At 41.0% G+C, this 22,266-nt stretch overlaps 1 protein-coding gene across 4 annotated transcripts; it reads right to left on the bottom strand.

The window, feature by feature from the left end:
- Positions 1–1,114: 1,114 nt before the first annotated feature.
- On the bottom strand, positions 1,115–18,689 carry LOC310756544 (vomeronasal type-2 receptor 26-like). Of its 4 annotated transcripts, none has more exons than XM_083600798.1 (5): positions 18,171–18,689; positions 14,509–15,315; positions 11,159–11,386; positions 3,381–3,507; positions 1,115–2,112 (listed from the first exon to the last, which is right to left on the bottom strand). In XM_083600798.1, the coding sequence occupies exons 1-5, from the start codon at positions 18,504–18,506 to the stop codon at positions 1,208–1,210; spliced, it is 2,403 nt and encodes an 800-aa protein (XP_083456924.1). In that variant the 5' UTR covers positions 18,507–18,689; the 3' UTR covers positions 1,115–1,207. The 4 variants fall into 4 exon arrangements, with proteins under 4 accessions (XP_083456924.1, XP_083456927.1, XP_083456926.1 ...); XM_083600801.1 differs by having other exon boundaries at positions 14,509–14,760; XM_083600800.1 differs by lacking the exon at positions 18,171–18,689 and adding an exon at positions 16,392–16,507.
- Between the last annotated feature and the right edge of the window lie 3,577 nt (positions 18,690–22,266).

Genomic DNA, 22,266 nt, shown 5'->3' with positions numbered 1-22,266 from the left:
AGTAAATTGTAAATTTTTCCCATTCTTTATTAAAGTTTTGGCCTTCTTGGTTCCTGAGCTTTCCGGTCAGTTTTGCCATTTCAGCATAGTCCAACAACTTGGTTTGCCATTCTTCTCTGGTAGGGACTTTATCTTCTTTCCATCTCTGGGCTAGTAACATCTATGCGGCTGTCACTGCATACACAAATAGTCTTTTCTGCTCCTTTGGGATCTCAGTACCTACAATTCCTGATAAATAAAAGCTTCTGGAGTCTGTATAAAATATGTAGAAAAATAAACTGAATCTTCTCACGAGAAATTCATGCAGGAAATATTCATTACAGAACAATCAGCTACATTCCAAACTGCAACATGACAAGGGGTCCTTTTGAGGGGGGGCAGCATAGAAATCTAATCAATGATAAAAGTAATACTAATAATTTCCTTAACAATTCTGCAATGCTCCAAGGTGTTTCAGGGCAGAGACAAATGTCTAATAGTAGGCAAATACACAGCAAAAGGCACAAACAGAAAAGGATAACGGGATAATTTGAAAAATCTGTTTCAAAGCACAGTGCGGTGTGTCAGGGAAAAAATGGAACTACAAATGCAGAGAAAATGGTTCTCTCTTCAAATAACCCTTTTGAGAGTGAGAAGAGCAAAGCACATCTGTTTTAACAGGCTTGCTGCAGATAAAATAATTTAAGCAGCACAAAAGAAAGGCCTTTAAGAAGAAGAGGAAAATGTCTGACTACCAACAGTTTGAATAGAGAAATAAGTGTGACTGGTTCTTTGAAACCCAAATATGGATTTGCAGCCATGCCTCCATTAAACATTATGTGTCAGAAAATAAGATTGTGTAAAAGTATTCATTGTGAACCCCTGGTAAACATGAGCAGCATAAAGACTAGTATGGTTGGTCAATAATATAGCGGGATTAGCCTGTGATGAAGCAATGTAAAACCTTATGCCCAAAGTACCTATGGCCATTGCACAGCTACTGTGAATTAATTTTCAACTTTCATGATTTATTTGACAGGAAGAAAGATTTAAATCTAAGAAGCTACATTTGCAAGGCAAGTATGTCATTTCATAATTGTCATTTCACAGCTACTGTGAATTAATTTTCAACTTTCATCATTTATGTGACAGTAGGAAAGTTTTAAATCTAAGAAGCTACATAGGCAAGTATGTCTGTGCTGGACGACAGTTGTCGAAAATGAGTCATTTAAGAATCAGCTTTTGTTGTCAGATGCTCCTTTGTGTTCAGATCAGGCCTGAGTACAATTATGTAACACTTGGGAAAGAAGATGCAGCCCAGAAGCCCAGCACTGGAGGCCAAGATAGAGAAGATCTGCACGGCCACCATGTATTTTCCCTTTGTGCTCAGGTAGGTGGGGACAAAGGACACCCAAACACTGCAGAAGACCAGCATGCTGAAGGTGATCAGCTTGGCTTCATTGAAGGCTCCAGGCAGGTTCCTGGCTAGGAAAGCCACCATGAAGCAGATGGAGGCCAGGAAGCCCATGTAGCCAAGGGCACCATAAAACATGGCAATAGACCCTACATTGCATTGCAAGGTGATCTCTCCAGCCTGGGAGCTCGTGTCAGATTCTGGGAATGGGGGAGAGATTCCCAGCCAGATGGTGCAGATGAGAACTTGGACACTGGAACAGAAAATGGCAATGGAGTTGGCCAGACTCTTCCCCAGCCATCTCCTCATCGTGTTTCCTGGCTTTGTGGCCAGGAAGGCCAGCACCACAGTGACGGTTTTTGCCAATACAGAAGAGACAGCAACTGAAAAGATGATGCTGAAGGCCATTTGTCGGAGAAGACAGGTCCCTTTCCTTGGCCTTCCAATGAAGAGGAAGGAGGACAAAAAGGAAAGCAGGAGGGAGATGAGGAGGATGTAGGAGAGGTCCCTGTTGTTGGCTTTGACTATGGGGGTTTCCTTGTACTTAATGAATGTTCCTAACACAATGCCTGTGGTTAAGGATAAGAATAGGGAAAAGGAAGCTAGGAGAATCCCCAAAGGTTCTTCATAAGCCAGGAAGGTTATAATCTTAAAGACACATTGATCCCTGGGCTTGTTTGGATGTTGATCTTCAGGACACCTGGTGCAATGCTCTGCATCTGCAAAGAACAAGAGTAATATCAGATTTATACCCTTCTGAAATGGTTTTCCCTTGCAGAAAGTAATGCCAAAGTGGCTCCCACAATAAGAAAACATTACTATATCCAATAACAATAATTGCATATGACCAAGGACATTAGGAATCAGTATTAATATTGTAGGTCAGGGAAAACCTGGGGCAGCAAGTATGTCTTAATTTATTGGTGAAAACAATGGGGAGAGCCTTCCACATGCTAGACACCGCAATGTCACAATAACCCTGTCAAATGGTTCAGGGTGAGGAAAATGGACTGACGAAAGGTCCTCCAGTTGTTTTTACTTCTGGCTCAACAGATTTATGTCTTTCTTTTTGGAGAGATAGGTTTGGAAAAGAGATTCTTGTCCTCTTGTCGGAGAGTTAAGCACAGTGTGTTTGTTCCAAGCACATTAAAATTTGGTTTAATTTGCATCTGCCCACATCCACCTGTAAATAAATGTTCCCCACTAGAATGTATAAAAGGTAAAAGGTAAAGGGACCCCTGACCATTAGATCCAGTCGTGACCGACTCTAGGGTTGTGGAGCTCATCTTGCTTTATTGGCCGAGGGAGCCGGCGTACAGCTTCTGGGTCATGTGGCCAGCATGACTAAGCCACTTCTGGCAAACCAGAGCAGCGCACAGAAATGCCGTTTACCTTCCCGCCGGAGCGGTACCTATTTATCTACTTGCACTTTGACGTGCTTTCGAACTGCTAGGTTGGCAGGAGCAGGGACCGAGCAACAGGAGCTCACCCCGTTGCGGGGATTCGAACCACCGACCTTCTGATCGGCAAGTCCTAGGCTCTGTGGTTTAACCCACAGCGCCACCCGCGTCCCTACTAGAATGCATAGGCTAAATAAATCACAGATACTTAGCTTTGCTTAGAGTTTCCATAAATAACAGCCAAGAAATCTCCATCCATTGGCAGAAAAATAAAGATTAAAACTACTTGGTGCTTGGTTTTCCTCACAAGAAGGATCTTGCAATATGCGTGCTATAAAAATCTCATTTAAGAGAGATTTGGTTCACTTGCAGGCACGGTCACACAGCTCCTTCTTTGCTCGCCCCAGGAAACACGAAAAGAAACAGGCTGAGAAACTGGGAGGAGTGTGGTGTGGTGTGGCTTGCTTGTGCACATTTTGCATATGAATTTCAATAATCAGTTCTAAAATTTCTCTTTAAAAAACCACTGATATCAGAATGAAATGTCCTCTTTCCCAAGGTCAGCCCTTTCCACTGGGATCACCCACCTTCCTGAGTGGAGATGGTCCCTTCTGCACAAGGAATGCAGTCATAGCAGCAGAGTGGCTTTCCTTCCTGAACGACTTTGACGAATCCAGGGCTGCAACTTTCCACACACCGGGAAGTAGGTAGGGTCTAAGTAGAAAGATAAGGAGCATTTTAAAAAAAGTTATTGAAATGGGAAAAGCTGTGGGAAAGTGATCCTGATTTTACTGCCTCTAGGTGGTTGAAAGAAAACCATATGAAAATGGTATCTAACACCAGTTCAAATGGCTGAAATGTATAAAAATGCTAATAATCAATGTAAACAAGCTGATGGTAGTTTTATTCATATCTGGTGGTTTTGTAAGAAAGCAAAAGCTACCAGGAAATGGTAAATAATGATTTAATTAAGATGGCAATGGGGGGGGACAGAAGACTTTTTGCTAGGTTTGATCGGGCCAGAGATACTGAAAATAAAGATAAAATTGTTTATGTATGCAACAACTGCAACAAGTATTGTATTTGCACAGAAGTGGAAGGAAACAGCAATATCCACAAAAGAAGAATGGATTAACAAACTAATGGATTATGCCGAAACAGCAAAACTCACTGCTAGACTAAGAGAGTCTAAGGATGAGGTGTTTGTAGAAGAATGGAAACCCTTTTCGGATTACTTAAGTAATTAATTCTTTTTCAATACAAGATGGATTTAGATCTTGAGCAACAGAAGAATATGGTATTTTCAGGTTTATATTTTATACTGTGTGTACTGTTAGAAACAAATGGACAGTTCAGAGAGCAGAGATATAACAATTATTGAGTGATATGGGAACTCAAAGAAAAACAAAAATGGTAACTCGTGATGTTTTTTAATGGACTATTTAAACAATTTAATAATATATACATATTAAAGGAGCATTCAAAAAATGTGTTAGCCTGTCCCACCCCCCCATTGGAAATGACGGAAAGGGTTACGAAGGGCCATGAAAGATGATTTCTCCTGACTTCCGGTTGAGCCCGACCCCAGCGCGAACGGGGATTTTTCTGCTAGGAGAATCCCGGGTTTTCCAAAGGAAAAGGGGGTGCTACAGGGCGCAGTAGCCCCCCGAAAATACTCTCTGGAGGAGGTTCAGGAGTTCTGGTTCCCGCTGATGCCGAAACGCTAACCGCCCGGCCGTCAGGTAACTCCTATTCGGGGTGAAGAGAACGGCGGGCAGGGAAGCGGGCTGAAGGGAAGCCATTGCTGCCTTCGGAAAGCGAAGCCCCGAGTTCGCAGGGGAAGTGCTCAATTCTCAAATTATAAGAAATTCGGACCTAACCTTAATAAAAAAGGATCGATTTGGCCTAAGGAAGGATTCGGAATTAAAAGCTTAAACAACGGAGGTCGGCTGTTCTCTGAAATCAGCTTAGACGCAGGACTGCAAGCAGAGCTGGAAACGGAAAGTGAGTTGCCGCTAGCGGCTTTGATCTCTTTGCCCCTTTTGAAACTTTTAAAAGTAACTGTTTCAGTAGCAGTGGAAAAATAACAAAGTCAAAAAGGGGGAAGGAGGTGGAAACTTTTAAGCCCTCGAAGAAATAAAGCACTGAGTCAGGAGGAGTCTGAGAATAACTAGGATCTGTCTTTTCAAATATCTGCGCAACAGAGCTTCAGACTCCATTGTTACTATTTATAGAACAATGTCTCTTGTCGGGAATGCAGAGAAAGAGGGAAATATTTGAAAGCTATTCCTACTAGTTTTTGCTGGTTCTTTTTGCTGTCGTCTTTTTTTTGGAAGGAGTACAAATTTGATTTTTTTCTTATCCCTTACTAGCATTATTTGGATTAGGGGGGAAATTAAGTTAAAATTGGTTAAAAAACGCTATCTGAAACCCTGTGGGCAAACAGGGAACTACAACTTGTTTTTTTGATCTGGCTACTTTCGATTCTCTTTTTTTCACTTTTATGCCCTGTCACGTTCAGAGGACGCTTTAGGACTTATGGAAACAATTTGGATGATTTTCCCCCAATCCTAGAAACTGGTTAAAATATTTTTACTTGGATATTAACTACCTTACTCTGGAATGAATTGGATTAAGACTCTTTCTGACATTATTGGCATCTGATTCCTTTTTATTTTATTTTAATTTATTTTATTTTATTTTATTTTATTTTTGTTTTTGTTTCTGTCTTATCAATTTTTAACTCTCTCTTTTTTTTTCTTTTTTTCTTTTTTGAAGTTTTGAGTCTGGTCTGCTTCTATCTCCAATTTGAGAAGTATTATTGAGTATCCTCGGACTCAATTTTTGGACCAATCTAAAATTTTGGATTTTTGGACCATTTCCGGAGGGGAATTTCCATAATTGGATTACAAAATTTCCACAATTGATTAAATTCTCTTATTCATTGATTTATCTGTTCTGGAACATTGTGGATTTTGGATTTTGGTTTCTACTGTCCTTATCTAATTGGAAATAGCCTAATTGGTGGCGGAAGAAGGATTAGCCTAAGTGGTGGCGAGAAGATATAAGGGTCGTACCATCCTACCTCTATTAACACCGTCAAGTGGAGTTGTAAAATCTGGAATAAGGAACAATTTAATAATATTTATTTTCTTTTTTAATCAGATCTGCAGACTATACCCTTTCTGATCCTCAGGGGGAAAGGACTTATTTGTAATAATTGACGTGATCTAATATTATTTAAAGGTTGATTGTAATAATTTGAACTTTTTTGGTCAGTTATAAGTTGTTATAAATTGTTATTAGGGAAAAGATGAAGAAATCAGGTGAAGGAACCCCAGGGGACAGGAAAGGGTCGAAACAAGAGTCAGAATTCAGAGCAGAAATTTTGAGAATGTTTGCAGAAATTAAAGAAAGTAAAAAAAAATTGGAAACTAAATTAGAACAGGTGGACAATAGAATCGGTAAAATGGATAAAAAAATAGACGAAACAGTTAATGAACTTAAAGGGCAAATAAAAGAGGTAACTAAAAGAACACAAAAATTAGAGGAAGGGTGGAAAAGAACAAAATTAGAAATGAAAGACATGAAAAGAGAGGAAGAGAAGATGAAAACAGGTATGTCAGAGATGAACAAGACCCAGGAGGAAGTTTTGGATTCGATTGCAATGAATGAATTAAGACAGAGAGAAGGTAACCTGAGGCTGAGAGCAATACTGGAGACACAGGGAGAGAATATTAAAGAGAAATTGATAAAGGAATTGGCACAATGGCTTGAGATAGAGCATGAAGAGTTTGCAAAGACAGTTCAAAGTGTGTTTAGATTGAGAGCAAAATCAGTTAAAACACGGAAAGCACCAGGAGACTGTTTAATTACATTTAAAGATAGAGACATGAGGAACCAGATACTACAAAAGAACAAAGAAAAAAGATTAAACATCGATGGAAATTACATCATCATCTTTTAAGATATTCCAATAAGATTATTGAAACGAAGAGAACCATATAAAGCATTTGTACAAATTCTCAAGAGAAACAACATAGAATTCAGATGGGAATTCCCTGAAGGAATCTCATTCTTTGATAAAAGTAAGAAACACAGATTGACTAGCCCAGAAGAGACAAGCAAGTTCCAGAGAAAATATAAAGAATTAAGAGCAGAAGAAGATGAAGAAAAAGGAGCTGTAGGAGGAGTAGGAGCAGGAGGACTGGGCCCAAAGGTAGGCAAAGAAAAAGATGAGAGAGGAAAGGTATCAGAAGAGGAAGAGGAAGAGGAAGAGGAAGAAGAAGAAGAAGAAGAAGAAGAAGAAGAAGAAGGAAAAGCAAAGGGACAATAAATTATAAAAAGTTCATATTTAATTTAAGAGGCAATAATGGCATTAAAAATTTGGAATTGGAATATTAATGGAATGAATGATAGGAAAAAAAGGAATAAAATTGAACAATGTTTAAAAAAGAAAAATTTGGACATAATCTGCCTACAAGAAACTCATGTGGCAAAGAAACATAGAAAAGTTTTGATTAACAGAAGATTAGGGAACGAGTTCATATCCTCTGATAAAAGCAAGAAGAGAGGAGTGGTAATACATGTGAGGAACAAAATTGATGCCCAACAAATTTTCAAAGATGAAGAAGGAAGAATCATCGCAGTCCAGATCAAATGGCAAGGCGAAAAAATAATAATTGTCGGGATCTATGCACCAAACGGAAATAAGGCTGACTTCTTTAGAAATCTGGAAGAAAAGCTGTTCGAATATGTAGACCAAAAGATAATAATACTGGGGGATATGAATGGTGTGGTGTCATTGGAAATGGACAGATTAAGAGCAGCAGGAACTAGTAAAGAAGGGAAACTTCCAAAAACATTTTTCTCAATGATAAAAAGCTGCAACTTAATAGATATCTGGAGATTGAGACATCAACTGGAAAAACAATTCACATTTTATTCTGATCCGAACCAGTCAATGTCGAGAATTGATCAAATTTGGGTCTCAAATGAGCTAACTCCAAGAATCAAACAAATAGAAATTCAACCAAGAGTAATTTCAGATCATAGTCCAATAAAATTTGAATTACAAGGATATGAAGAGAGAACATTCAGATGGAGAATGAACGATTACCTCCTAGATGATCAAAAAATTGTGGAGAAAGCCCAAAAATCTCTGATGGACTATTTTACAAATAATTATAACAAAGGCACAAAAATCAACACTGTTTGGGATGCCAGCAAGGCGGTTATGAGAGGATTCTTTATTCAGCAGAATTCAATCAAAAATAAAAATAGAGAAAAAGGAAAGAAGGAAATTTTAAGACAAATAATGGACAACGAACAAAAACTGGTTAAAAAACCGAACAATGAGAAAGTAAAACAGAATATAAAGGCGCTGCAAACACAATTTGCGATGATAATCAATAAAGAGGTTGAATGGAATATAAAAAGAATGAGACAAAGGAATTTTGAATCGGCAAACAAATCAGGAAAATGGCTGGCATGGCAAATCAAAAAAAGAAAAGAACAGAATACAATTAACAAAATCATCGTGGAGGGAGAAGAAATAGATAGCCCAAAAGGTATCAGAAAAGGATTCTTGGACTTTTACAGACACTTATATAAAAGAACAGAGAAGAAGAATATGAGGAAAATAGAAAGATACTTAAAAGAAAAAATGGTGCAGAAGATCCCGACAGAAAAAAGAGATAGGCTGAACACCCCAATTGAATTAGATGAAATAAAAGAGGCTATAAAAGAACTTAAAAAAGGGAAAGCTCCAGGACCTGATGGATTTACAGCAAGATATTATAAAGAGATGAAACACATCCTGTCGTTGCCTCTGAAAGAAGTTATGGACAATATTCTTAAAGAAAGAGAAACTCCGGAAACATGGAAGGAAGCATTTATCACATTTATTCCGAAACAAGATTCTGACTTAACACAAGTAAAAAACTATAGGCCTATTTCACTACTTAATACAGATTATAAAATCTTCGCAAGTATTTTGGCGAAAAGGATAAAAAAAATACTGCAAGATATTATACATAAGGATCAAGCGGGTTTCCTACCTGGCAGACAGATGAGAGATAATGTAAGGAATATAATTAATATTTTGGAATATCTGACTGCCAGAAATGAGAAACAAGCTATGTTAATATTTGTTGACACAGAAAAGGCCTTCGACAACATATCTTGGGACTTTATGTTAAAAAGTTTAGAACATATGGAGGTAGGGAAGGAATTTCTCAATGGAATAAAAGCAATTTATACTGAGCAGAAAGCTAAATTAATTGTAAACAATGTGATCACGGAGGAAATAGGGATATCTAAAGGTACGCGACAAGGATGTCCACTTTCACCATTGTTATTCATCATGGTGCTGGAGGTCTTTCTAAAATCACTAAGAGAAAATGAGGCAATAAAAGGGGTTGCAGTAGGCCGGAACAAATATAAGGTGAAAGCCTTTGCCGATGATCTGGTCATAACGGTGGAAGATCCTTTGGAAAGTATGAAAAATATACTTATGGAGGTAGAGAGATTTGGCCAAGTGGCAGGATTTATACTGAATAAGAAAAAGACTAAAATAATTGTTAAGAATATGGATCTAGATAAGATAGAAAATATACAGCAACAAGCTGGTATAGAGGTGGTGAAAAAGGTGAAATAATTAGGTATTTGGATAACCCCCAAGAATATAGATTTATATCAGAATAATTACACACCAGTGTGGAATGGGATAAAGAAAGATCTGGATGTGTGGGGACAAATGAAATTGTCATTTTGGGGAAGGATTTCAACGATAAAGATGAGCGTGTTACCAAAACTATTGTTTTTGTATCAAACGATTCCAATAATCAAGGGGACTGGGGTTTTTAAAGAATGGCAAAGAGTGATTTCGAGGTATATCTGGCAGGGAAAGAAGCCAAGAATTCAATTTAAGTTATTAACTGATGCAAAAGAAAGAGGAGGCTTCGCCTTGCCAGACTTGAAATTGTATTATGAAGCCTCATGTCTCTGTTGGTTAAAGGAATGGATAAAATTAGAAAATACAGAGTTGCTGGATTTGGAAGGATTTGATAATAGATTTGGATGGCACGCGTATTTATGGGCTGGAAAGAAGAAAATCCATAGAGGTTTTGGAAACTACATTTTCCGAGGACCGTTAATAGAAATATGGGAGAGGTATAAAAACCTACTGGAAGCAAAAATTCCATACTGGTTGTCTCCGTTAGAGGTTATGACTGTTAAAAAAATTAATATGAGAAAGAATTGGATTACATATGGAAATTTGATTACTAAAGAAGGGGGGAAATGGAAAATGAAACCCTATGAAGAAGTGAAAGAGTTTGTGTATGATTGGCTACATTATCTTCAAATAAATGAAATGTTTAAGAAAGATCTTAAAGAATATGGATATGCAGAGAAGGATTCTAAATTTCAAATAGAAATAATAAATAATGAATATAAAATCCTATCCAAAATGTATAAGATATTGTTGGAATGGCATACAAAGGATGAAGAAGTTAAATCAGTTATGATAAAATGGGCCAGAGATATTGGACATAATATACAATTTAACGATTGGATAAAACTATGGAATGAAAGTATTAAATTTACTGCATGTACTGCATTAAAGGAAAATGTTATGAAAATGATATATAGATGGTATATCACACCAGTAAAACTTGCAAAAATGTACAAAACATGTAAGAAGTGTTGGAAATGTAAAGAAAAAGATGGTACATTTTTTCATATGTGGTGGGAATGCAAGAAAGTGAAAAGCTTCTGGGAGTTGATATATAATGAGCTGAAAAAAATGTTGAAATATACATTTGTTAAGAAACCAGAGGCTTTTCTCTTAGGAATTGTTGGTAATGAAATAAATAGAAAGGACTACAAAATTTTCCAATATGCAGTGACAGCGGCAAGAACACTACTGGCCCAGAAATGGAAACAAGAACAAATACCAACGTTGGAGGAATGGAGAACGAAGCTGATGGACTATGCAGAACTTGATAAACAGACTGGGAAGATTAGATATCAACGAGATCAAAAATTCATCGAGGACTGGAGAATATTGGCAGAATACTGGGAATGTATAAGTGATAACGGAATAACGTTAGTGGCATTTAAAGAAGCTCTGTAACAGAATAAGAAATATTGTAAAAAAGCAAAATATAAGAGGGGGGTAGGTATAAAGGCAATACTAAAATTTAGAAATGTGTATTTAAAAAAATTAGAATTTGAATGATTGGCAGAGAAGCCGAAGGAAGTCAAAAAACCGAAAAGTTTAATGCAAATTGTTAATGTGGAATAAATGTATGGAAAACTAATAAAATATAATTAAAAAAGAAAGAAAGATGATTTCTCCCACCGGGCTGAGCCATTTGGGCCACACAACGGCATCCTGGTCAATGGTGAATTGTAGGTCTGGCGAACCCCGTCTGTTGATACTCCCAAATTTCACTTTAAGGATGGACTTATTGGGAAACTTCAGCCAATTCACGACATTAAAGTCAGCTGCTAATTGCCCATTCTCATCCAAATACACTCCATCCATGGAAGAATTGTAGAACTGGGAGTTTCCCAGGAAAGGGTGGAGCTGGAAGGGAAGAGAAAGAACAGCATTTAGAATATGGGAAAGTACACTGACTATCCAGCTCTGACCTTTTTGTGCCTTGATCTCCTCTGACTTGGACTGCACAGAGAATCAAGAAGCTGTGCATCATTTTCAAGCGCTTGCTGCACTGAAACTTGCACCCAATGGGGCTTACTCCCAGGTAAGTAGGTCTAGGCTGCCATCCTGTGCACACTTACCTGTTGGTTTCTGTTTCCCTCACTGAGCAGCTGCTGGTAGTCACAGGACTATGTTTTCATTCCACAGTCCAGATACTGGTGGATTCCCACGGGAAAGGGAGACGGGATGTGACGTATACTGGTTTCCTGTTTCCTTTGTACTGTTGTTTCTTTTTTTGGAGTTGCTCTCTGCTTCTCACAGAGACAAGATGTATATTTGTATGCTCTCTGCATAGCTTAGTAATAAAGCTTAGTAATGTAGCCATACCTGCCTCATCCTTCCGTTGCGGACTCTGGGTGTTTTATACTCTGCTGGGCTCAAGCGAAGATGAGCCGTATCAGCTCGGAGGACTGGAGCTGAATTTACTAACAATGGGAGTATCCCCCATTGAACTTAATGGGACTTCTGGCTAGCAACACATAGGGTAAAAGGTAAAGGTACCCCTGACCGTTAAATCCAGTTGCGAACGGCTCTGGGGTTGTGCGCTCATCTCGCTCTATAGGCCGAGGGAGCTGGCATTTGTCCACAGACAGCTTCCGGGTCATGTGGCCAGCATGACTAAGCCGCTTCTGGCGAAACCAGAACAGCGCACAGAAATGCCGTTTACCTTCCCACCAGAGCGGTACCTATTTATCTACTTGCACTTTGACGTGCTTTCAAACTGCTAGGTGGACAGGAGCTGGGACCGAACAACGGGAGCTCACCCCGTCACGGGGATTCGAACCGCCGACCTTCTGATCGGCAAACCCTAGGCTGTAAGAATACTGTGTCTTTATTTTGTGGTTGGGACAGGCTTCCTTGCCTCAGCATCAGTTGGTTAAAACATATTTCCAGCACACAGCTCCTACCTGCTCTGTGTGGAAACGGTATGAAAATCTGCTGTTTATGATGTGAAAAAGATTGGTTTGCTGCATATTAATAAGCCAAAACATATAAACACCGTCATAATGAGTACAGGAGCCACTGCGAGATATGCAGGCAGGCATGGGAGTTTCCCCTCCTCTTTGGGAACCCCCGATAAGAATTAACGAGCCTCTGACAGGTTTATAGTCCTCTTTATTTACAACAACACAGAGAGAGCGGCATCAAGCCACCCTCCTTCAGGATCTCAGTTGCCCACTCTGAATTCCCGCCTCCTCTGCAGCAAGAAGCACGCCAGTGCCCTGTTCTCCCGCCCCTGTGCTTCTGTTGAGCCTTAACCCTTTGTCTTGCCAAATGCAAGGTGGTTCTTTTAATGAGATTCAGAAGCAATATAAGCACAAATGAGTGAAAAAATTAAATATATTATTCTAAACAGCAAGCATTATATACATTACCAAGCAAGCACTTCGATCTGCCACTGGGAAGCCCTCAAGACGTGGCAAAGGTTGCATGACCCTCCTGCCAGGAGTTCATGAATGAGCTTCTGAGCTATGGCCCCAAACCATCTGATTTATTGATAGCTAGCCTGTATGGCTTGCCCAACTGCCCAGTTGCAGATTATTCATTAGCTAGTCCCCTCTTCCAATAACGCACATTCCTCCAAACAATGTCTAACAACAAAGAAGGTCAGAAGGTGCCCTGCATTATCACTTCTTCCTTCCACCAGATTATACATTAAAAGGCTGTTCTCAGCCATCAAAGAACTTTAACAAGAGATGGAGAAGGGAAATAAACAGAGGCAGGAAGAGAAGACCAAGTTAGATCACTAAACTCCTCAAAATTAGGAATACCTTCAGGAAAAGGTTGCCCATACACCCTTTCAGACCTCCACATGCAGCTGCTGGGTGACCTTGGGCTAGTCACACTTCTCTGAAGTCTCTCAGCCCCACTCACCTCACAGAGTGTTTGTTGTGGGGGAGGAAGGGAAAGGAGATTGTTAGCTGCTTTGAGACTCCTAAGGGTAGTGATAAAGCGGGATGTCAAATCCAAACTCCTCCTCCTACTCCTCTTCTTCTTCTTCTTCTTCTTCTTCTTCTTCTTCTTCTTCTTCTTCTACGAGGGGAGGGAGGAAAGTCCCCGCCACTCTTGAATGAAGAGTCTCCCAAACGCTCCCTCCCTCCTGGTTGCCTAGCTACTGACTCAAAGCTATCCAGCTCTTCCCCCAACTGTACAGTCTCTGAATCAGCTGCTGGGAAAGTTGAAGGAAGGAGGGGCAAACTCTCCCCTTCTTCTGTCAGAGGCTGCTCTGTCTGTGTCTACATTCCTTCATCTTTGGAGTCAAAGAAGTCTCTGGCATCCGATTCTGACCAGCCCCTGACAGCCGCCAAAACACTCAATACATGCTCCAGAAACACCCAAAGTCCCTTGGACATAGGCTGGAGCTAAGTTGAGCTTGGTAGGGGCACCCCAGTCCGGAGGGAGAGTGAGTCTGTGTAATGGCATCTCCCTTGCCCTGCAGAACTCTTGCAGAATGTGTAAGGAGTCTTATTCAAAATCGGCCGCTGGAGGGAAAGGGGTGCTAATCTAGTGGTGGGGGCTGTTTCCAGAGGTGCTGTGTCCTCTGACACTAGTGTAAGTGTTATGTACTAAGCTTGGATCCTAGAACAATAGGCAGGTAGGATCCTAGAATGCAACAACTGATTGGCCTTCAGGAAAAGACCAATCAGGCTCCAGGAGGGAAGCAGAAACAGCCAATCAGATGGGACTCATTGTGTAAATAATGTATATAAAAGCCTGAGGTTTGGGGGGAAATTCAGTCACTGTTTTACAAGCTGCAATGGTGCAAAAATGTGGTTACAAAGCATGGATCCACACGGATCCTCAGGGTTTTAGCATTGGGTCACCCCAAATTCACCATCAGATCACATGTCTGTGGCCACAGCATGAACCACAAAAATGATACATCCACTGTTTCATTTAGAATATATTTTTTTTCTTGTTTTCCTCCTCTAAAAACTAGGTGCGTCTTATGGTCAGGTGCATCTTATGGAACGAACGAAAAATACCTGCCATGGCTGTAGCCTTTGACGTTCCAGGCTGTCTGTCACCCGCCACAGAGATCTGGAGGAATATGCAGCATTTAAGGCACGGGCCAAAGCTTGGACAGTGTTGTAAATCCTGTAGCTGTCTAGAGAGAGGCTTCTTTCCATATCATCTTGGGGCAGCATCTCATGTTTTCCTTTCTCCCTGCATCTTATCCAGCCTTTCACTGACCATGCATGCTTTAAATAGGAACAACTGAAAGCATCCTCCCAAAACTGCTTGATTGCAAAGAAAAGGGATGGAATATTGTTAGATTCTTTCCTTTTATTTGTTTCAGTGTAGAAAGAAAAAATGCCATGGATGTGTTCGTAAGATAAGCCGCTGTACATTAACTCAAAGGAGATGTCCCACATAGCTGTTGTGACCAGGACTTCCCCTGCAGTGGGCTTTATCAAGTTCTCAAATAAATGTTGTAGAACGAAAATTCCATGCAAGGCATGAAGAGTCTCTGCATAATAAACAAACACACGGGCTTGTCTCCACTTTAAGAATTTGCGAAAATTGATTTCGAATCCATTTGTGTTCAGTACCGAGATGGTTTGTGAGATGGCAACACAAATACCACTCCTGATGAGCACAGGAGTCAGGGTCTTCATGAATCTCTCTCCATTTTCGGTGTCGGGGGCAATTAGACCAATGAACGTCCATCTGAAGTGATGGAGCAGCTTGACAATCCCTGGGTACTGGGCTTCTTCTTTGGGGACCATTGGGTAGAAAAAAGGGAACTGCCTCTTATCATCCAGAACATGAGAGACAAAAGCATAGCTGACCTGGCAAGAAAATAAACATTATTGGCTAACTTAGTTTTGGATCAAAGCCAAAATATAGCTAACCCTGAATATAGTCGTACCTTGAAAGTCGAACAGTTTAGTTCCCAAACGTTTTGGCTCTCGAATGTCACAAACCCGGAAGTGACTATTCCAGTTTGTGAACTATTTTTGGAAGCCGAATGTCCGATGGGGCTTCCACAGCTTCCGATTGGCTGCAGGAGCTTCCTGCAGCCAATCAGAAGCCGCACTTTGGTTTCCAAACGTTTTGGAAGTCGAAAAGACAAATGCTTTTGCCAGGCTTTCCTTGACACATAAGATAAGGTTCTATTTTTATCTCTAGGAATTCCCTTAATTCTGGTTTGCTTTTTATATTGCTTTATGCTACCATTTGACGGTTTTGAGGGGAACAATTTTTAATGAGATAAGTCAAAACACTCATCAGTCTCCAGAGTTTGTGTTACTAAATCTAAATTTAAATGAGACTTGGTGGATAAACCACTAATTGGTTTCTTTAAGTGGCAGCAAGTACGGTTATAACTGCACTCTGGCATACTGCCCTTATGGAAAAAATTGACACACAAATTGAGTCCAGCAAGACAAACAAAGCACAACCAGACTTTTGCTGGAGAATAGCGGAGGTTTATTTTGTTCACAAATGCTCCAAAAAAACCAAAGAGCAATTCCAAACCTTTATACAGATTTGTGGATCACATAATAAAAATGAGTTTTATAGATGGATATTGTTATAAGCCATGTTTTATGTACGAGAATACAGGCATAATGTCCCTGGGAAAAACACATTTGAGTTTGCTGGGTGTGGATTACCTTTGTTTCTGGAATATATATGCAATGATTTGGAAAATAAAAGATACTGTTCTTTGTTTTAAAGATGGTGTTTTTGTGGTACACTAAGAGTGTTTGAAAATATTAAGAGGGTTATTTTTAATAATAATAATAATACTTCAGGGTTCACTTGAGGGAAACTTCTATTTGCCCCAGAATTTAGTGTCATAGCAACCCATACTACAGACATTACTTCTGTTCCCCTTTACTCGCACACACAAACACACACACACCATTTGACACAAAGAGAAGGAAGGACAGGTGTTTTCAAGAGCACAGCAAACCATCTGACTGTGGGATATAAAGCTGTCAGTCAAGTCCAACATTCTGAGAGGACTAACTGCCTCTATGTTGCTGCAAGGAGTGTTAACTGGTTACTGCTCGGATGCAGTCTTCTCATGACTCACTACTATCTAGTATATAGTTTATCTGTTAAGTAACTAAAGCCTGCCTTCAGGAACAACTCTGTAAACTGAATGAAACTGGAAGTAAAGTAGTTTATGTTAATATGATTCAGATTCATGTGTTTTGTTTAGAGGGACTGTAGCCTTATGAGGCTTTGCCCTCGGGTGGGAAAAATATTGCGCCTGGGAAAGGGAAGTGGGAGTCAACAGACACTCAAGGAATAGTTCGGAGAAAGGGCTTTTATTTCTACCATCCATGAACTGGTAGAAGGAGCAAGTGTGATAGTTCACAAAAAGCATGCACGAAATTCACAGTCATGTGCACAAACATATATACCCCTTTCCAGTTCCCTCCCCCTTTCTCCTCCCTCAGGAGTCCTGCCCCATGTTGAGGTTCCTGAGCATGTACAGAAAGCTGTCTTGGGACTATTGTGGACTCTTGGCAGGAAAGGGGGTGAGGGGGTTTCAGTGTGTTCCAGTTGTTTCATTCTTGTGCTTTGGCATGGTTCCCGGACAGAAAGCAAGTTGCAATGTGGTTCTTTAGCAAGGCCAGAAGGCATCAGAAAGGCCTGAGAAACAATGGACTGTGTTCCCTACCTTGGTTGCAATCTTTTTAGTTACAGCAAGCGGAATGTTTCTGATGCTTAGCTAATGCCTTTTAGCTGCTGAGAAAAATGATTTTGAAAAGCTCTGAGAAGCTTTGAGCCTGTTTTGGTGGGTGGTGACTTCGGGCCTAGGTGAGGTCACCTGTCCTCACCTTCCTTCAGGACAGAAGGGATTATCAGCCAGGAATGTATAAATATTGATAGGACTCAAACGAGTTAGCAATCCACTAGTCGCTGCATAAACTCAAACAGGGAATCGTTTAAACTCTGCTAAATTATATAAACGTTCCAACACTGACCACTCCTGAACGTCTGTTGCTTTGCCTGAAAGGACAGTCCTATTGGTTATTGATCCTTATTGCTCATGTATCCCTTTTTTAGTCATTACAGTGGTACCTCGGGTTACAGACGCTTCAGGTTACAGACTCCGCTACCCCAGAAATAGTACCTTGGGTTAAGAACTTTGCTTCAGGATGAGAACAGAAATCGTGTGGCAGCAGTCAGAGGCCCCATTAGCTAAAGTGGTGCTTCAGGTTAAGAACAGTTTCAGGTTAAGAACAGACCTCTGGAACAAATTAAGTTGTTAACCCGAGGTACCACTGTACATTAAAAAGAAAGAGAGACTTAAGGCTGCAATCCCAAATGCACTTTCCACTATCTCCTCATGGGCTCTTCCCCTGCCAGACCTTGCCTCCTCAGTACCCATTTATGCTCATGGAGCTGAACTGGCATGGACTGGCCAGGAACGAGACCTTGGGGTTATAGTGGATGCCTCCTGTTACCCTAGTATGCGGCAAACTGGCAAATTCGATGCTATGGATTCTTAGGAAAGGGTATATAAAAGGGTATATTAAAAAACCTGCCAACATCTGTCTTCTTTTAAAAATAAATTAAAATTAATAACAAGTTGTCTCCATTCACACTTAACATCTACCCCACCCTCTTTTGGCTTTCTCCAAAATTTGGCTCAGCCACAAAATGCCACACCCCTCTCCATTCCTACCTGTGGGATTTTATAGATGCCCAACATTCTTGAAATCTGGATGGAGTTCTGAGTGTCAGCCCCTTCGAGAACAGCAAGCAGGTTATTCTGTCCCCCGCAGTTGTAGTTCGGAACATTCGCCTGCCTAGCAGACAGCAGGTCTACCAGAGCTTCGCATGTCACCCTTCCATGAAAGAAGTTCTCGTGGATGTTGTAGCCCAGAGTGATGTTGGGCAAGAGCCTGGGATTCTGGTTGATATCCTGAATGGCAAATAAGGAGGAAAGGGGTTGCCAGTACTGTGTGAATGTTTTTCTGCAAAAATGTACATATTGCATCATCATCACCATCATCATCATCCAGTATTCATTTGAATATGTCAGATTCAACTCAACATGTTTGGGCAAGCTTCTACAGATAATATAAAGTTCTCTATTCCGTTTCTTATACTACCCCTGATCCAGAAGCTCAACAGCCAATCCTCTCCTAATGATGTGTTACATGATGGCTACTGATTCATGGGGACGCGGGTGGCGCTGTGGGTTAAACCACAGAGCCTATGGCTTGCCGATCGGAAGGTCAGCGGTTCGAATCCCTGCGACGGGGTGAACTCCCGTTGCTCGGTCCCTGCTCCTGCCAACCTAGCAGTTCGAAAACACGTCAAAGTGCAAGTACATAAATAGGTACCGCTCCGGCGGGAAGGTAAACAGCGTTTTCGTGTGCTGCTCTGGTTCGCCAGAAGTGGCTTAGTCATGCTGGCCACATGACCCAGAAGCTGTACGCCGGCTCCCTGTAGAGCGAGATGAGCGCTGCAACCCCAGTGTCGTCCACGACTGGACCTAATGGCCAGGGGTCCCTTTACCTTTACTGATTCATGAACAAGGCAAGATATTTCCAGTCAACATTTTCCTTTTGAAAACAAACATTTTAAAGCTTAACTGAATGACTGGCAACATTTACTGTTATTTCCCTAGTCTCCTGAAAATGGAGATGGCTTCATTTGAGGCACAGTGCTCTGTGCTCTTGATGTGCTCTGGATGTCCTCTGAGATTTTAGTCCACTTTTTCTTAGGGTTCACATTGTACCACAGTAAGGGGAGGAGAAATCCAGGGGTGCAGCCAAGTTTTGTTTCCTTGGAAGGAGGATCCTGGAAGCCTGTGACATTTTGTGATGTGTGGTTTATTTACACATCTATACAGGCTGAAGCTAAATAGAAGCTTGACAGCATAAAAACTCCCAACTGATTCTGCTTCCTCATTCAGTTTTGAAGGGAAAGCTTTCGGGATCTTCAGCACTTCCCAGAAACCCAGAAACTCTTTTATGCTTCCCTCAAACTATCTCCAAAACCAAAACTTTCCACTTAATCTCAAAAACAATTATGAGTGTGTGTGTGTGTGTGTGTGAGAGAGAGAGAGAGAGAGAGAGAGAGAGAGAGAGAGAGAGAGAGAATAAGGCCTCATTCCCCTTTCACAAGAGCCCTCCATGGAGAAATCACTCCTTAGCCAAAGCAACATAGCTGGGCCGCTGGGCCAGAGCCAAAAAGCTTATGTTTCTGTAGTTTCCCCATTTAAATGGTTTTATATTATTACTTTGCAGTGCCATAAGATTTAAAATATTTTTGGGGACTTCTCCAAGCCTGTAGTTTTGTATCTGCAAGATGAGAGGCTGTGTTACAAGACAGGACTGAAGTGGCCGAACAAGTTTCTGAGAAATTAGTGGCCCTAACCCAGGTTGTTAAGCATCCTTTTTACATGTCTAAAGAGTTGGTCACATGCAGGTGGGTTGCCAAAGAAACAACCAGATAGTGATGCCTGCAGAAGGAGGGGGTAGCCCCATCGCTTGGCTGGAAAGCATGTCATCCTAGGGGTAGGGGAACACTGGGCAAGGGCAATAATCTTGCTTCCAGGAGAAAGAAATACTGACAGGAATGTGAACTTGAAAGTGCAACGCTTTCTGCAATGTTATATAAGGTAAACAGCTGAGTAGGAATGTTCAATAAACAGCGGGTGTCGTATGCCTCCCCTACAACCATTGTAGAAACAAGTCAGAAGGAATGCTCAATAAAAAGTTAATCTGACGTGACATAGAACTGTTTCCTTCTTCGAAAAATTATGGAGTTTGCTGAAGTTCACAGTGGATCAGGTCTTACTTTCCTAAAGAAAAACTGCAACTGATTCCCCCATACCCCCCACTCCCCTTCACCCATGTGTGATCTCAATTTTTTACTTCTTCTGTCTTGTTGTGTTGTTATAATTTGAATGTGAAATATTATTCTTTTGAAATATTATTTATAATATAAAAGTTTTAATGCAAAATTTCTGTGATGTATTTGTATACAGCAAAGAGAAGTTTAGAGTAATTAGGTATATTTTGATTTAGTTAATCATGTAACAGGTTTATGTTAGGAAACGAATATGGATGCTGAATTGGATGTTTGTAATTTTTCTCTTTTTTTGGTTTTGGAAATGAAAAAAGAAAAACTGCAACTGATTTACTGATTTAAAAGGCAGATGTGGGGTGAATAAGATGTGGGGAGCAGCAAGCGGGGTTTGCCCTGACCTTTCCCACTTGCAGAACTTAAAAGAACCTCTTTAGCCACAGGATTCTTTCTCAAAGTCTCTAAAAAGCTGAGTATGTAGAAGCTACTCTGCTTCACAGCTGAAAGGGAACCCTTGCCAACTTTCTGAAAGGCAGGTTATTATGCAGTCAGTGGTGCCTTAGCACTGGTGCACCCAAAAAATCTCTCTCCAAAAACAAAACGGGGTTTAGTAGAAGCAGGAAAGAGCCTGTCGATTGGGAGCAATTGGAGCTCTTGAAATTAGTTGTGAGTGGAGCAGCAGTAAGCCCACCCCCATAAAATGACATACCGGAAAAAGCTGGTAGAGGGAGAGACGTTGAAGTGCTGTGGATTAAATAAAGCTCTTGTGGCAGAGATGACCCCACTAATGAGGTGGTCTCCTGGCCTGTGATAATTGAATGGGCCTATCTGATCTCCCTCCAGAGTCAAGGAGCATTTTGCCTTCATCCCACAGTCTGCATAAGGCAGAAGGAGGAGGAGGAGAACGAAAACAAGAACCATTCTGTGTCTGCCTGAAACAGACCCCTCCCTTGCGACTGCTCCTCTCAGTGAGAAAATCATTAGACGAAGCCAAACCCTTTTTGCAAAGTCCAGTGGCTTTCCTTACGTTGGGTGGAGCCCAACCAAGACTCCACATCTGAAGGGGATGGAAGTCAACCTCACTGTCTCATAATAAAACTCACCTGCCCTAAAACTGAAGCCAAGCTCTCAGGGGTACAGAAAGCATTTATGGGCTGGTCCTTTCCAGCTCAGATGAAAGAGATTGCGTCATGTCGTTCTCAATAATGATGTTTATTTTAGTGGATTCAGAGGTGAGCTTTGGACAAAGCTCTGGAGCTTTCTTGAGAAGCAGGTGCCGAAGGGAAGGGAATCACTATTATCTTGATAATTATACGAAGCATTGCCTCTGCAACATTGTGAACTCTTTCCATGGCTCATGTGCAGGTGCAGGACTGGAGAAAAACATATACACAAAAACTCCCATATCTGGCTGTAGACTCTGAGATGGAGGCAGCTGACCATGTCTAACCTCGCTGTGGGGTGGTGTTCACAGGTGTCTGGAACAAGATTTGCTTTTAAGACAAGCAGTAGGGACCTTTGGCCCACAAGCCAATTTAGGCCAATTTGAGCCAGTGTGGTGTAGTGGTTAAGAGCGGTAGACTCGTAATCTGGTGAACTGGGTTCGCGTCTCCGCTCCTCCACATACAGCTGCTGGGTGACCTTGGGCCAGTCACACTTCTCTGAAGTCTCTCAGCCCCACTCACCTCAAAGAGTGTTTGTTGTGGGGGAGGAAGGGAAAGGAGAATGTTAGCCGCTTTGAGACTCCTTCGGGTAGTGATAAAGCGGGATATCAAATCCAAACTCTTCTTCTTCTTTGGACTGCCAGACCATCCCCATTTGACCCAAAAGGCTACTTTGGCTACCTTCCCAACACAGAATGTATCTTTTTCCTGGGGTTCCCCTGCAGAGCAGAGGTGGAGATGAGGGTCATTTCTATTCAGTATATCTCCTGCGTAGACATACCTAGGCTCAGATAACCT

Source organism: Podarcis filfolensis (assembly GCF_964270895.1).
Source record: "Podarcis filfolensis genome assembly, chromosome: 2".
Taxonomy (NCBI): Eukaryota; Metazoa; Chordata; class Lepidosauria; order Squamata; family Lacertidae; genus Podarcis; species Podarcis filfolensis.
The sequence above is the reverse complement of the archived record's forward strand: the minus strand, read 5'-3'. Positions and strand labels throughout refer to the sequence as shown.